Source organism: Callorhinchus milii, unplaced genomic scaffold (genome assembly GCF_018977255.1).
Source record: "Callorhinchus milii isolate IMCB2004 unplaced genomic scaffold, IMCB_Cmil_1.0 Scaffold29, whole genome shotgun sequence".
NCBI lineage: Eukaryota > Metazoa > Chordata > Chondrichthyes > Chimaeriformes > Callorhinchidae > Callorhinchus > Callorhinchus milii.
The window spans coordinates 2932891-2948871 of record NW_024704770.1 but is presented as its reverse complement, the minus strand read 5'-3'; the positions used below and the strand labels follow the sequence as shown (position 1 = coordinate 2948871).

Sequence of the window (15981 nt, the reverse complement as noted above, 5' to 3'; positions counted from 1 at the left end):
CACGCGGAAACCCATCCCTGTGATCGGCCGGGTGTCTGACACGCGGAAACCCATCCCTGTGATCGGCCGGGTGTCTGACACGCGGAAACCCATCCCTGTGATCGGCCGGGTGTCTCCAAACCAGACTGAGAATTCTGTGTATCCCAACTGCACGGGGAAATTCCCATGTATTGGAACTCTCTCTCTGAAGGGAAGCCTCCCCACTAAACTGGGAGGTAAGAGTGAGAAAGTAGGATTATTTTCGGGGTCATTCTAGGAAGAATGAAAAACCGATCTGATGTCAAAGCTAAATCCAACCAATATACCATGAGCTGTGAGGGGTCTTCCTCAGCAGTTCTACATCTGACTGTGGACTTAACTCACACAAGTACATGCACAGTCCTGCACACGTTTCCAGGAATCCTTCCCTGCTGGCAGATGCCAGGCTCAGCTTGAATTATGCCAATCTGCAATGCCAGCCTCGGGTGAATGCTGCTTTTCCCACCCTGATCTGAGCCTGGCAGCAGCCTGGCCTCAGTGGGTCAGGGTGAGGGTGAAGGTCGAGGTTCCTTCCCACCTCCACCGCCACTATCCAGTGTCGCATAGCGTGAGCGAATACAGCCACCAATCCTCTCCCATCCTGTGACTGTCCTGGTTATATTCCTTTCCAAGGCAGCCCAGAAAGTGAGACACGACACAACTCACTCCGTCCACAACAAACCCACAGACTGTGTTTATAATTGGTGTAACCGGCTCAGCCGGTGGGAGTGGATTGGAATCAGATCGCCACTCTGAGTGATGGCTCAGACAGGGGCGCACACACACACACACACACACACACAGCTCTCCTTCGACCACGCCTTCAATCATCGTCCCACTCCTGCCCTCCCACCCCCCTCCCCTCCTTGCTCCCCCCACCCTTCTCTGATCCCAACCCCTTGCTCGGGTGCAAACCCGTCACTGTCTGGTGTCTTGGGATGCCCTCCCGACGTGAAAGGCGCTGTTTAAATGCAATTTGTTGCTGGTTGAATAATGTTCCTATAAACAATACTTGATGAATAAATGTCAAAACGGGTCAAAGGCTTTGCAGCTGAGTGTAGTGACTGGCGAGTTTGGCGGCTAATGCATTCCCTCCCCCCCCCCCCCCCCCCCACACACACACATATACAAACACGGTGATGAAGTGAGGATTCCTGTGGTCAGGAAACCGAAAGAAACTCACTGCCCTTTAACCAAATGAGGGGTGGGATTCGCCCCCCTCCCTCTCTCTAATTCCAGGTATGTGTGTAAACATGTATGTGTAGTGTGTGTGTGTGTGTGTGCGAGAGTCCTGTTGGTGTAACAAGCATCGATTCCTCTGATATCAAGTCCTTGCTACAATACAATTTACCATTTATCTTCCTTCCTGTTGTCTCTCTCTCTCTGTATATATATATATTTATTCCACTTTTTTCTATCGTAAAGGTGGCTGCTTTGTGGCTGGTGCTGTGCCCTGGCTCAGACTCAACACAAGGAAGGAGGGAGGGAGGGAGAAAAAAAAACCTCGTGAAACGTGACCAGGCAGCTAAGTAGCTGTTATGCAACCAGCGACCTACTAACACACATTCGCGGAGTGACTGGTAGCAATCAGGGAGGCAGCACCACACAAGCCAGGACCCAGCAGACAGACAGACAGACAGCAGCTTGGCATCCACACTACACACCAAAGCCTGCAGGAAAATAACAACACAAAAACAAAACCTGGAGGGGGGGGAAAAAAACTATTGTAAGCAAAACGTTAGCTTAAAAACGAAACCTAACAGGAACAGAACTGGCCTGGGGATATTCCTGTCATAACGCTGATAAGGTACAGTGTGACTTGATCTACATTGTACTACCTCTCTCTACCCCCTCTCTCTCTCTCTCTCTCTCTGTGTCTTGCCAATTCTGGGTTTGGCATCAGCCTAATGGAAGCTGTTTCCTCAGTAAGTGGGTCAGTCAGCCATGCTCCATGTGCACTTCATTACAATGCCAGGAGCCCAGACTCTCTCATTTCATTATTTTTAAATGTATTTTATCTTTTATATATATATATATATTTTTTAAAAAGTCAGTCTTTTGCAGAAGAGGATTCTAACCTGGAAAAGGGAATCTTGTTACAATTTCAGGCTGGGGTTTGACATTCTCTCCCACCTCGTGGGGGGGATATATTCTACTGTTTAGTGTAATTGTGTTTAATGTCAAAATCCTGTTTCTTTTTGTTGTTGCAATTAGAGGGTTCTTAACATCAGGACCACAGAGTGAGGTAGTGGGATTAGTGGGGTCTGTCTGTCTGTGTAGTTGCCTGTGTGTGTTCCATTCTTGGGCCCCTTCTTTTCCTCATCTACATTCTCCCTCTCAGCGATGTCATCCGCAGACATGGGGTCAACTTCTACATGTATGCGGATGATACCCTCATCTACTTCTCCTCCAGCTGCGACTCTCATCTGCTGAGGTCTTGTCAGTTTGTTTGACACACATCAAGGCCTGGATGAGCGCAAATTTCCTGCAGCTGAATGTCGGCAAGATGGAAGCCATACTCTTTGGCTCCCGTCAATGTCTTCTCTGCTGCGGGTCTGAACTCAACCTTCATGGGCTCTCCCTCAGACTCAGGAGAGAGGGGGTGTGTGTGTATGGGGGGGGTGTGAAGGAGAAGGGGAGGGAGGGGCAGTAACAGAGACCATCTCCTCAGCTGATCCTGTAAAACCCGCATTTACAAGATGGGCACCAGTTTATGGTATTTTTATGACAGAGATAAAGAGAGTTAATGATTAGTTGGCTATGAGATGTGCAGAATCTGAAATTCACAAAGTCACCTTTTACGCTGAAATGAGGACTAGGCTCCAGGCAAGGAGGAACCAGAGCCAGGGGAGTGACACAGTTACTACACTGGGGGTGTGGATGGAGCCAGCAGGCAGGGGTGGGCACCAGGATGAGGGAGTGGGGAATGAATGAGGAACGGATCATTGTTGGTAAATAATTGAGTTAAGGTGAACCCAATGTCTGGCGGTGATGAGTGGTGGTCTGGGGCCAGGGGTGGATGGGGAAGAGGTGATGGTGAGGGGTGGATTTTGGTGACGGGTTGAGATTTGGTGGTGTGAGGGGTGGGAACAGCTATCATTTGGAGTCATAGGTGCTGCACCTCTGCATTGGTTTGGATGCAGTCATTCCACTGGATAGCAATTCCATGTGAGACTGTTTCATTTGAAAGGTTAATTATCTCAGAGGCTGTAATGGAGGAGGGGCAGACAGATTGCCAGACATACACACAGACAGACCCCACTGCCTGCCTCACTCCCTCCCTTGTACACAGTAACCAGTCCTGGTAGATTGGGTTTATTTTTATTTATTGCTAACGGATCATTTCCTCATAGCTCTGATGTCACTGGAAGCAGACCCGCGCCTCCACTCACGGTGAAAACAACTCCATTTAGATGACACACAAAACAAGGCTATTTTTAGTCAAGCGAGATGTACTCATCCCATTACCTATTTTCCTTGTTCAGCCAGTCAAGGCACCTCTCACTAAAATTATCTAATCAGTGATACAGAGAGACAAGTACATACACACACACACACACTCGATGTGTCCACCCCCCACTGTAACACTCTCGAGACGTGACTCTGGGTTAATCGGCTTCTGTCGATTCACACAGTCACAGAGTGGTTTGTTCGTTATCTTTGTAACATTGGTTAGATTAGACCACGCTTTGCCCTATTTTGACCGTAGCCTCTTCCCGTTGCCCTCACCTATATTTCAGGCTTGATGATGAGAGCATGAAACCCACTGAATGGCTCTGGATACTTCAATAAGGAGACAATGAAAGGCGTTGTGTGTGTGTGGGTGTGTGGGTGGGGAGTGGGGGATCAACTCCCGGTACCGCTGTAACTGGTGTTGGTTGCCACAGTACAGGGAGAAGCTCAGATTAACCCAGAGTCAGTCATGTCTCAAGAGTGTTACAGTGAGGGGGGATGAACGACACCGAGCTTCTTGGGGGGGGGGGGGGTGATAATAGTAATAATACTTCTTGCGTTGGATACAGACGACTTATCGCGGCTTCGAGACCTCTCAAAGCGCTTCACAGGATTACACCGAAGTGAACTGACTGTATGGCTTTAGTTTGTGGGCGAAATGGATGGTTGGATGATGGAGAAAAGGGAGAGAGAGAGAGAGATGTGGGGGGAGGAGGGGGGAGGCAATGCCAGAGGTAAAGCTTAACAAGGAAATGTGACAACTATTTACCATCTTGTTTGGTCTCTACCCTCTCACCCCCCCACCCCTCCCCCCACCCCTCACAGGTGAGCGGATGGTCACTGACCGCCCAGTGCGGGGATCGCTGAGACCCGGTGGAGGGGGGAGGAGGAGGGGATGGACGACGACTATCACTGTGAGGCGGACGGGCTGAGCTCGGGCTCCGTCTGCCTGTCTGCGGGCGAGGAGCCGGCGGCGAGGAGCAACCAGAGGCCGAGGCCTGGGTCAGGGGTAGGCCCGGGCCCCGCCACGTGCGGCCGCCGCCGCCGCCGCAGTCAGAGCCGCCGCCGCCGCCGCCGGCGGGAGTTCACCCGCGAGGAGCGCAAGGACACGGCCTACTGGGAGAGGCGGCGCAAGAACAACGAGGCGGCCAAGCGCTCGCGGGACAGGCGGCGCCTCGGCGACCTGGTGCTGGAGAAGCGGGTGTCGGCGCTGGGCCGCGAGAACCTGCGGCTCCGCTCCGAGCTGTTGGCCCTCAAGCTGCGCTTCGGGCTCCTCGAGCAGTGGGGCGTCGGGGCCGAGGCCGTGGCCGCCGCCGCCATTTTCCCGGCCTTCTCCTCTCCCGCCATTCCGCACGCTGAGGCCTCGGGCGGCGGCAAGAGCGGCCGCGGCTCCGCCTCCGACGGTTCCTCCGGCGCCAGCCCCGCCCCCCGCCTGCACGTGCGCCTGCCCGCCGGGCCGCGGGGGGCGCTGTGCGCGGAGCTCGGCCCGCCGCTGCCGCACGCCTTCGGTTACCCTGACTACGAGGAGCCGGGGATGCCCGGCCTCGCGCGGCCACCGAGCCCCGGAGCCGCTCGGACGGGCTCGGAGCTCCGGCCGTACCCCAGGCTCGGCTACTCTCAGCCGCGAGGCCGCGCGGCCTCGGGCTCGCGGCCCCGGGAGAGCCCGGACCCGCAGCTCTCGCCTGGACCAGGCCTCGGTGTCTCGGCTCCCGCGGCCGGGCCCTGCCCTCGGCCCCCGGACTGCGAGAGCTCCGACAGCGACAGACCAGAGGAGGTGAGAGCCGCGGCGCTGCCGCACAAACTGCGGCTCAAACTGCGAGGAGGGGCCGAGGCCCACATCCCCGGCCTCGGGTAAAGCTCCTCACCCGCCCCCAGGCCGCAGCGAGGGAGCGAGTGAAGGCCGTGAGAATGAGAGGAGAGGAGAGGAGAGGGAGACGGGAATAATAATAACAACAATCTGTAATAAAGCTTCGCACTTGATGCAGCGGCTTCGTCACCTCAGTGAGTTGAGGCGTCTCAAAGCGCTTCCACAGAATAGGCTGTAAAGTGGTCCCGCTTTTAAGCCGCGCCCTAAGCCCTGGAACTGGCTTCCTCCATCCCCCCCCCCCCCACCACCACCCGCCCTCCATCCCCCCCACCACCACCCGCCCTCCATCCCCCCCACCACCACCCGCCCTCCTTCTCACCCCCTCCCCCCATCCATCTTCGGGCCGCGCCTGAAGACCTTCCTCTACGACCGCAACTACGGTCACCTCCCCCCTCGGCCTGGGGGGGGAGGGGGGGTCCTGCTCCGCCAGTGTCGAGCGCCCTTGGGACCCGCTGCGTAAATGCAAGTTGTTGTTATTCTCCTAAACTGCCCCTCGGGTCAGGTTCCAGGGATGAGGTGACAGCCCGTTGGGCATCTGCCCCCCACCCCACCCCACACACCCCCCCTCCCCACACCCCCCCCTCCCCACACACCCCCTCTCCCCACACACCCCTCCAGCACAGGGCAGAGAATTCTGTCCATTGTAGTTGTTCGTGACAAAGGTGACCGAGTGCCTGTGGTAGGACTTTCAATCTTGGCCATTAACCAGAGCGCGTGATAACATGGACAATGACGCGAATAGGCAGCATTTCACGTGACCACAGGTTTTGGCCCACAGCCCTTTGGCACAGTGCCTTTCACGTCGGAGAGAATGGGTGCCGTAGGCGATGGTGGCGGGGGCGGTCCCCCAAAGCCATGTGGAAGAGGTAACGTTTCGAGACGTGCCTCGAAAGAGGGAGAAACGCTGATGGGATGTGGGCCGCACTGTGCTGCTGGATGGGGAATGGGCTTGGGGGGGGGATAGCGCCTGCCCAGCGGGTGTGGGACTCGCAGCACCAAGCGCTGCCCTCGGCTTCAGTGAGAGTTGAAGCTAAGATGGTTTGAACCACTGCACTTGACACGTCTCCCCAAACAAAAGCTGCCTGGGCCGGCAACGGGGCGACGGCTCTTTAAATTATTGTGTCTTTTGTGGTCTTCTGTTTGTCGTCGTCCTTTTTCGTGAGATGTGCTTAAAGGGAGAGGCTCGTTCCTGAAGTATTTGTGTTTGTTGCAGGAGCACCCCCTTTCCTCTCCCCTCTCTCTCACCCTCTGACGCCCCTCTCCTCTTTTCCCCTCTCCGTATTTCCGAACTGAGTTTTTTTTTTAACTGTGGGATGTTTGAGCTCTGAGCACCGCATGTTGTATAGCTTTGTATTCTGGTTCTCAAACACGATACATAAAAAAAGAAAAATAACTTGAATTGTTCTTGGGGGGAGAATCCTTCTCTTGCTCTGTGTGTATTTGGGGAGGGGGGTGTTCTTATTGCCCTGGTGTGTGTGTGGTGTAGGGGGGGGGTGGGGGTCTGTTGGTATTGCTATATGGGGGGGCTGTTGGTATTGCTGATCCACTTGCTCTATTGGTCCACTTACCAGGCTGATGATGACGCTAGGGACTTCACGCTGTCAGGTAAACATCGCCTGGAAATCAGGTCAGAAAACTGGGTCAGAGAGAGTGAGAGAATGAACGGAAGAGATGCTGTGTGTGTGTGTGTGTGGGGGGGGTTGGTGGGGGGGCTGTATTTTGCGCTCTGCTGGGATAAGGCGCCGTCTTCTAATAATTCCTTCAAAAAATAAGAAGAATAAATTGGTCACTTCAGTCCACGACTGTTTGTGGGACACTGCTGTGCGCAATTGGCTGCCACACTTTGCCCACAAAATGTACAGTCGATTCACTTTACGGTATATTCTGTGAAGCGCTTTGAGACGTCTCGAAGACGCGATATGGCACAGCCCTGGATATGCAGGGATTGTTATTAGTAGTAGTAGTACTAGTACAGTTACTGAGGGCTGTACCGAGCCAGGGCTGTGTGTGTGACTATTTCGGTGCAGTTGGCAAGTTGTCCATTTTTGCTATCTAAGTGCCGAATCCCCCCAGGCTGTGCATTGAAATGTATTCTAGTTCGAAAACAAGCTGCGATGTTCTGAGAAAAATAGGTGGCCCACATTCACACTGGCTCTGCGCCAGGCAATGTGACTCTGTAATTAACAACTCTTACGGCAAATCAGCACAGACACCCACCCACCCAAGTCTGTCAGACCTCATTCCTCTGTCTCCCTCGCTCTTTGTCTCTTTATCTCAGCTGCACAAACTGTGCCCGTGTATGTGCGTGAGCGCCCGTGTATGTGTGTACGTGTGCATGAGTGTGCATATGTGAGTGATTGTGCAAATGTGTAGGGTGTGTGAGTGTTCGTGCCTGTGTGAGCGTGTGCGTATGTGCTCTTTGTCCCTGTGGTCTCTCCTTTACAGTCAGTGTTCTCTCTGCCACACACATACACGCACACGTACATACACTCGCACACACACCCACTGGGGCAGGAGGTGCCATTTGATATTGAAGTTGCTCACTCTCATCCATCGTTAACCTTTAGAAATTGCAGCGGCTCCAAAAATAAAACCAGATTAAAATTTTCCACTTTCTGTGGATGTGGCTATAAATAGTGGCTGTCGGCTGCACTCCAGGTTTTCTGCTGTACGTGATGTACAGTTCTCCCCGCTCACTGTTTACACCCATCCCCATACTGTAACCCCACCCTGCACACTGCAACCACCCCCATCTTCCCCCATCGCACACTGTTTACTTCCCCTTTCCCCCATTGCACACCGTTTACTTGCCCTTACCCCCACCCCACACACTGTTTCCTCCTCTCCCTCCCCCCCCGCACCATTTCTCCAGGGTCCCTGACAATAACAACAACAAGATTTCATTAATAGAGCGCCTTTCACGTCGGGAGGACGTCCCAAGGCGCTGGACAGTTGGGTCGGGACCCGAGCAGGGGGGAAATGGTCAGGGTGAGGGGAGGGAAGGGAGGGGGCGAGGAGGGGGTAGAGAGTCGAGAGGGGAGCTGAAGGTACGGTCAAAGAGAAAGGTCTTGAGACCGGCCTTGAAGGAGGAAAGGGAGGAAGCGGCGAAGGCACTGGAGGATAGAGTTCCAGAGCCTCGGAGCTGAGAGGCTTAAGGCCCGACCACCGATGGTAGGGCGGTTGGGGCGGGGGACGTGGAGCAGACCAATACGGCACTCTCCCTCAACTCCCTCCCCCCACCCCCTCAACCGCACTGCGCTGTGTGTGTGCACGTCAAGTGCTTTGGGACGTTACACTGCATGAGGGGCATTATATTCATGCAAGTTTTTGTTGTTGTGTGTTGGGTGGGGATAAAAAGGAAAGGGTGGAACCCACGGCCCCCCTAATCGCGGACGGGAGGGTGTGAGGGGCTGAGCCAGGATGGGGGTTAGCAAGGCGCTGGGAGGGAGGGAGGGAGGGAGGGAGGGGGGATGGCGGGAGAGAACATGGGGATGAGACAGACTGTGAATGCTCAAGTCCCTCCAGCGACAGAGAAGTAGGTCAGTGCTCACTGTCAGCTCCTCACACACTGCCTAGACTGAACTCTGCCGTTTCCACAGTAACAGCCCCTTGCGCCCCAGATATCAATTATCCTTTTAGCAAAACCGCGGTAAAATGGGAGCCCAGCTACCGTCACTACCGACAGTAACACCGGCCTCTGTCGCTCAGCACACAGCTGTGCTGCTCCCTATCTTCTCCCACCCCACCCCCACCCCTCTGGAGCCCCGAAATTCCACCCAGTCTCAGCTTTGCGCCTCCCCTCCCTCCCATTGACTCTTTAATTATCAATAATAATAATCCTTGCAGACAAGACAGCACTTTATCGGGTCGTTCGAGACGACTCAAACCCCTTCACAGGATAAACCGTAATGTGGAGTGACTGTGTGTTTTGTGGGTGGAATTATTACAGGGCAATATTCGTAGATTTATTTGTGGGAAGTTCTCGAGTCCAGCTCTGCGTTCAGAACACTGCACTTCCCAGAGCTGACCTGCTGTGTTAGCGAGAATGGTCTCGCATCTAAGACCAGGTGGAATTTCAAGGCTCCCAGGCAAACTTGCTGAACCTGCGCTGGCTTGAACCTGTTGCCCTCCCTCCCTCCCTCCCTCGCTCCCATTCAGAACATATTTGTTGAGATATTTGTGCTTATCTCCCTCACTCTGCACGTAGCCAGTGTTCATGTTAAAAGGCAGGGTGTGGCCCCCAGGCTGCTGCTGCCAATTTTTAATAATAATAATAATAATCCTTGCACTTGACACAGCGCCTCATCACATCTTCGAGACGTCTCAAAGCGCTTCACAGAATATAATGTAAAGTGAATTGACTGTATATTTTGTGGGCAAAACGCGGCGGCCAATTGCTCACAGCAGCGTTCCCCACAAACAGTCGTAGATTAAAGTGACCAAATTATTTTTATTTATTTTTGGAGGAATTATTAACCCTGGGAAAAGCGTTCGGCCATTCAGCTTAACAACCAGGTTCCTTCTTGGTAAACAGAGGCATGTGTGTGGAGTAAGGAAACTTGCCTAAAATTTCACCCTGCCGGGAATCGAACCCAGGTCTCTCGCTTGTGACGTGAGTGGGGGGTGGGGGGTGGGGGGGGGGGGTAGCCCTGAGACAACCCCACGATGTTGGGTTACAATCACTGATGTGCTGTGCAGAGGCTCGGGCTGATGACTGCTGTTATTGATGCTGTGGGTATCGCTGCGTGCTGGTAAGCAGGTCACAAAACAACAATATAAGCTGTGGGGGAAGAGAAGGTTCTAGAAAAGCTGCAAAACAGGTCTAAAGTGCTCAGGGATTGAGCGGCTGAGAGTTTGGTGTATGTAGGTCAGTGACATGGATCAGATGTGCTCTCGTGTAATAGGAGCTGAGCTCCACGTCGGGATTACGTAAGTGGGTCAGTGAGTGAGTTACAAACACAGTGTCCGCATTAGCTGTAGTCAGTCCATTGCACTCGCACTCGGATTCATACCGGGGTACCTGACACGCACGGAAACCCATCAGTGTGATCAGCCAATGTCTGGCACACGTGGAAACCCATCACTGTGCTTAAGAGGCTCCAAACCAGACCCGAGTGCCAGGTTCGCACCGACACTTGGGAGTCTGGAATGGAATGCGTGCACTCTCTCTCTCTTTGTCTCTGTCACTCTCTCCCAGGGGCACGCACTCTGCTTACCTACCATTTAGACGTCCTCCCGACGTGAAAAGCGCTATATCAAATGCAAGGATTATTATTATTATTAGGGTTAGAGAGTATCAGATGCAGGTTGGTGAGAGACGAGGCTTGGAAACCCCTGTGTGTGTGTGTGTGTTGGAGCTAAACCTGGAGTCCTGTAACTCAGTGGTTGGAGTCCTGTAGCTCAGTAGTTAGAGCACTCGCTTTGCAAGTGAGAGACCTGAGTTCAATCCCCGGGGGGTCAGTCAGGGCCAAACCTCGGGCAAGTTTCCTTACTCCACACAGAGCCTAATAATAATCCTCCAAAACCCAAAACAATAATAAATTGGTCATTTTCAATCTACGACTGTTTGTGGGACATTGCTGTGCGCAATTGGCTGCCGCGTTCGCCCACAAATATACAGTCAATTCACTTTACAGTGTCTTCTGTGAAGCGCTTTGGGACGTCCTCCCGACGTGAAAAGCGCTATATCAAATGCAAGGATTATTATTATTATTAAACCACAACGTTTTTTCCCCATTGAGGGCGGTGTCTGGCAAGCTTCCTGCTGCTTGTCCAGTTAGGACCATCCTACATGTTGGGGCTTTGGATTGCAGGGTTAACACGAGCCCAATGGGAAGAGTCCCTGTATCCAGTGTTTGGTTTGAGCCAGGTTTGAAGTCACACTGGGGACTTGAGATGATGTTTCCATCAGATGAGGTTTAGGCTGAGGCTCTTGGTTTGGGAAGGAAGCTTTTGTTTCATAAACACAATCGTGAACATTCGTCACTTGACATTTAGTTACATAACGGTGTGTAACGTGTTATATAAGGCATGATTCATGGAGCTGGAGCTGAACTCAGTTGAGGATAAAGTCAGTAACAAACCCAGCCTCTCACTTGGCTGTCCGTCCATCACTCTGACCCGAGCCACAAACTACTTAACCCCAACAGTTACAGCACCGAGCGGAGCCTTGCATACGCTGTGGCTGAGAGACGCTGAGATTGACGGAGCCTGAGAGTGATCAAGGAGATAGCTGGCAAGGAACCTGTTCACCCCAGCACTCCTGCCTCTGACAGACACTGAGATTTCCACAGACACTGAGAGGCATGACACCACCCAACAACATGAACTCAATGACACGGCAATACAAACCCAGTGACACTGAAACGTGAACCCAGTCACACGGGTGCTGTAACAACTCGCGATGTGATGGGGGCAAGGAGTCTGCGATCAGAGATAACCTCACGCTCCAGCACTGGTACCTTCCTCCTTTACAGGAAGGGCTGACTCAACAATATCAGCAGCACATTACATTTACACAGGGCCGGGAGGTGTCAGGAGGACGTCCCAAGGAGCTGAACAATCAGGGATCTGCACCTGAGCTGGTGGTTGGGATCAGGAGGGGTGGAGTGTAGGGGGTAGGAGAGTGACTGAAGGCGCGGTCAAAGAGGAGGGTCTTGAGGTAGGTCTTTAAAGGAGGCAAGGGAGGGGCGAGGTGGCGGGACTGTGGGATGGGGTTCCAGAGGGTGGGGGGCAGGAACTCTAGCTGATGCCGCACTCCCCCCCCCCACCCTCTCCCCGATTGCTGAGACCGTGTCTGTGTCGCTGCTGCAGATTAGCTGCGGGAACGGGCTGAATGGGCTGAATGGTCTCCTCCTGTTCCTGTTTTCCCGATGACCACCCGGAGAGTGGAGCTAACGCGGGGGAACCATTGGGCTGAGGGCACGGAGGGTGACGCTGGTGCAATGCTGCCACCTGGTGGTACATTTAATTATCTGCACCTTTGACGGACGCTTTCTCACTCTTTTCAGGGATTGACCGGAAAGTCCAGAACAGTGTTAAAAACCCCACAACATCATTGGAAGAGTGACGGGAGTCTCTCCGTGTTGTCCCACTACACAGTCACTACACTCCGCATAGCAAAAACCTCCATGAAAGGCTTTGGGGGAATTTTAGACCCGTTAGGATCCCATGAAACTGTAATCTCCCCGTATTATTTATTATTTCTCTCTCTCTGCCGTTCTCCTACCCCCTTCCTCCCTGCCCTCCACACCTGGTCCCAACCCCCAGCTTGGGTGCAAATCCATGACTGTCCAGCTCGGGACGTCCTCCCGATGTGAAAGCCGCTGTGTAAATGCAATTTGTTGTTGTTGTTGTTGTCGGGTAGATGGTATATTGAGAGCTTTTGGTTTACGATATCCTCGGCAAATTGATGAAGATGGGTGTCCAACGATATGTTTGACTTTGAGCTCCAGCCCTTGGAGGTACTGCTCTGTTACATACACCAGGGGGCACTCCAGTTCATTAACAAGATTGGGGTAAGAAAGGCCTTTGGTTCCATCTGATCTCCTCTCCCCAGAACACCGCGACCCTCCTCTATCTTCAATCTTCTCTCTCTATCACATCTTCAAGGCTGAGGTGAATAGCTATTTGTTAGGTCAGGGTATTAAGGGATACGGGGCAAAGGCTACTTCCTCAAGACTAGTTACCCCTTTCTCCCACCCTCCACCCACTGCCATCCTTTTCCGCCCTAAGCTAACTAACTCCTGTGAGAGATGAGATTGGCTGATGTCTTGAATTGGACTTGAGGTACAGATCAGCCATGATCTTACAGAATGCCGGAACAGGCTCGAGGGGCTGAATGGCCTTCCCCTGTTTCTGTGGTTCTAAACAACAGCTGGAAGCTGTGTTGAAATGAGTCCCATAGTCCCCGCTGTTAACCTTTTCCACTCATTCCCTGCTGTTAGCAGCTGGTTACCCCCTAGGGAAGGAGTGTGTGTCTCACCCATAGGTCGGGGAAAAGCCACTTCCCCAAGACCAGTTACCCCTATTCTCCCATCCACTGCCATCCTTTTCTGCCCTAAGCCTAACTCCTGTGAGAGATGAGATTGGCTGATGGTGCCGGGTGTAAACGCCTCTTTTCATCACAACATTTGATATAGTGAAACTCAGAGAGCATTTGCTCTCAAGTGTAGTGACTGTTTAATTGTTGGCCAATGTTCACTCACGCTCTGTGTTGAGTTTTCAGAGAGGTTGGTCTCGCAGGCTGAGACTGGGAGGAATTTCAGGTCTCGGGGCCTCTCCGGCCAGCAGTGCGAAGCTTTGAGGCGTGACAGCGCAGTATAGATGGAAAGGGAGTTTGTGCTAATAGCTCCTAACATTTTATTGCTGTGCAGCAAAGTGAGGCTGAGAGGCTGTGAGGAAGGAGGCACGAGCGGATTATCAATAGGTGAGAGAAGCGATCGGGCAGTTAGTCAGGCAATCAGTAATAATAATCCTTGCAACTGATACAGCGCCTTATCACGTCTTCAAGATATCTCAAAGCGCTTCACAGAAAACACTATAAAGTGAATTGAATGTATATTTTGTGGGCGAAACGCAGCAGCCAATTGTGCACAGCGGCGTCCCCACAAACAGTTGTGGATTGAAGTGACCAATTCACTTTATTATTTTTTAAAGGAACTATTACGGGCTGAGATCAGTGAGTTTTTATTTACCCCTTTAATAATAATAATGATAATAAAGAGCGGAGCCAGTGAACGATGCTTTATCACCCCACTGACTCCCAATACAATGCAGCAGGAGGACAAGGAGAAGGCTGGATAGCCTGATATAGTGGTTTATTAGATCACATCGGATCATTTCATCTTCCCGTCTTTTTTTCCCACATTCCTCTCCGTCTTGGCAGGAAGGGTGAGACCGAACCCACATAAAGCTTCCGTTAATTCACCAAAAAGTTGTTCACACCGTCCGATGAGGGCTCTGGGACGCTCCCCTGCGTGAGGAGGCGCTATATAAAAGCACGTTGTTGTTGACACTGGCCGGAGAGAAAGGTCCCAGTGGCTCGCTTCGCCCGCGGCCTAGGAAACTTTGTTTTGGGACGGCGTGGAATGAGGATGTGACAGCCCTCGGACCGACCACACTGGGGTGGGGGGGGAATTGTGATCGTGTTACACCACTGAGGTCCTCAGTCACTAGCGAAGCCCTTGAACCACAAAAGTGATGATGAAAATGGAGGAGGAAGAGGGTGGTGGTGGTCCCCGAGGTGCGAGGGGGCTCCACGGTGGTCTCTCTGCTTTGTGGCCAGGGCTACGTGTGTCGCTTCATGTGCAGGGCCAGGTGGTCGGAGCGGGAGAAGGCGCGATCACACAGGTGGCACTGGAACGGTCGGTGGCCCGTGTGCTTCCGGAAATGCCGGGTCAGTTCATCGGAGCGAGCGAACTTCCAGCCGCAGCCCTCCCAGGTGCAGTGATACGGCTTCTCACCTGGAATGCAAAGACAGGCGGTCAGTCAGGCTGTCAGATGGTAGTGGGTCAAGCGGTCGGTTAGTCAGTGGCCAGAGAGGCAGTCAGTCAGTCAATGGGTCAGTTAGCTGGTACCTAAACATTGTACAGCATCTCTTCAACCACATTGTTCTTCTGCACAATCTTCCATTATAATACACAACTGACCGAGACTGGGTGATACTAACAGTGACAGTGTACGTTGGTGTGTGTGTCCGAGACAGTGTGTGTGACAGTGTGTCAGTGGGTGATCCCCTCTATGGTGAACGGTGATCTTACCGGTGTGAGTGCGATGATGGGCTTTCAAGTGGGAGCTTTTGGTGTAGATTTTTCCACAGCCGGGATACAGGCAGGAGTGGCTTGCCACGCGCTTCTTCACCCAGGATTTCCTGCTTCTCCGGGATTTGACGGGCTCCGGCACGGTGTTGGGCGGTAACAAGCCTACCAGAGGCTCTAGCCCCACATCATGGCCGGGCTTCAGGCTGCAGAGATGGAACTCGCCCTGGTAATTACGTGGAGGCTGGTAGTAGCTGGGGTATTGGGCCAATAGCTGGTAATTGAGGTGTGGCTGGAGTTGTTGCTGTTGAGGTTGATGATGACAGTAATGTGGGGCAACCTGGAAGTGAGGGAGCTGATGGCTTCTCAGTTGGCCGCTGGGATCTCGTAGGGGAGGCTGAGGGGGGTACAGAGCTCTGTCCAGCGCACCCTGGGGTCTCGGCTCTAACAACGGCTTGTGTCCCCCAGCCTTGGCTGAGGGGGTGGCGGGAACCAGGCCACGCTGCGTCCGAAGCTGGGGGTGAGGCCGGGCTGGGGGGTTTTGTGGAGAAGGCCCCAATCTCTCCACGGCTCCCAGGTTGGTGTAAGTCTTGCTTTGAGGAGCCCCGAAGGCGGGCAGGCTGACGGCTCCCAGGGGAGAGGCAGGAATGTCCGAGGATAAGAGCTCGGCCACGAGGCTGATGCCGGTTGCCGGGGACGTCTCCACTCCTCGGAGGCTTGAGGTACTCTGTGGCTGCGGTCCTTGGGGGTCGCCACCAGAGGAGGGTAGGTGGCAGGCACGGTCACGCTGACGCTGCTCTCCGCGGGAGCCAAGTCTGACAGGAGAAAGTCCAAGTCCAGGTAAGAGCAGAGATCATCTTCCTCCCGTTTGACCGGCTGGGGCGC

The 15981-nt window shown here is 53.4% G+C and overlaps 1 protein-coding gene across 1 annotated transcript; it reads right to left on the bottom strand.

Annotated features, from left to right (window-relative positions):
- Window positions 1-14142: 14142 nt before the first annotated feature.
- Window positions 14143-15949, bottom strand: LOC103187547 (Krueppel-like factor 2; the record flags this gene model as incomplete). The annotated part of the gene is made up of 2 exons (XM_007907097.2): window positions 14143-14802; window positions 15100-15949. Coding segments are annotated over 2 exons (1026 nt in total), but the record flags the coding sequence as incomplete, so codon positions are not given.
- Between the last annotated feature and the right edge of the window lie 32 nt (window positions 15950-15981).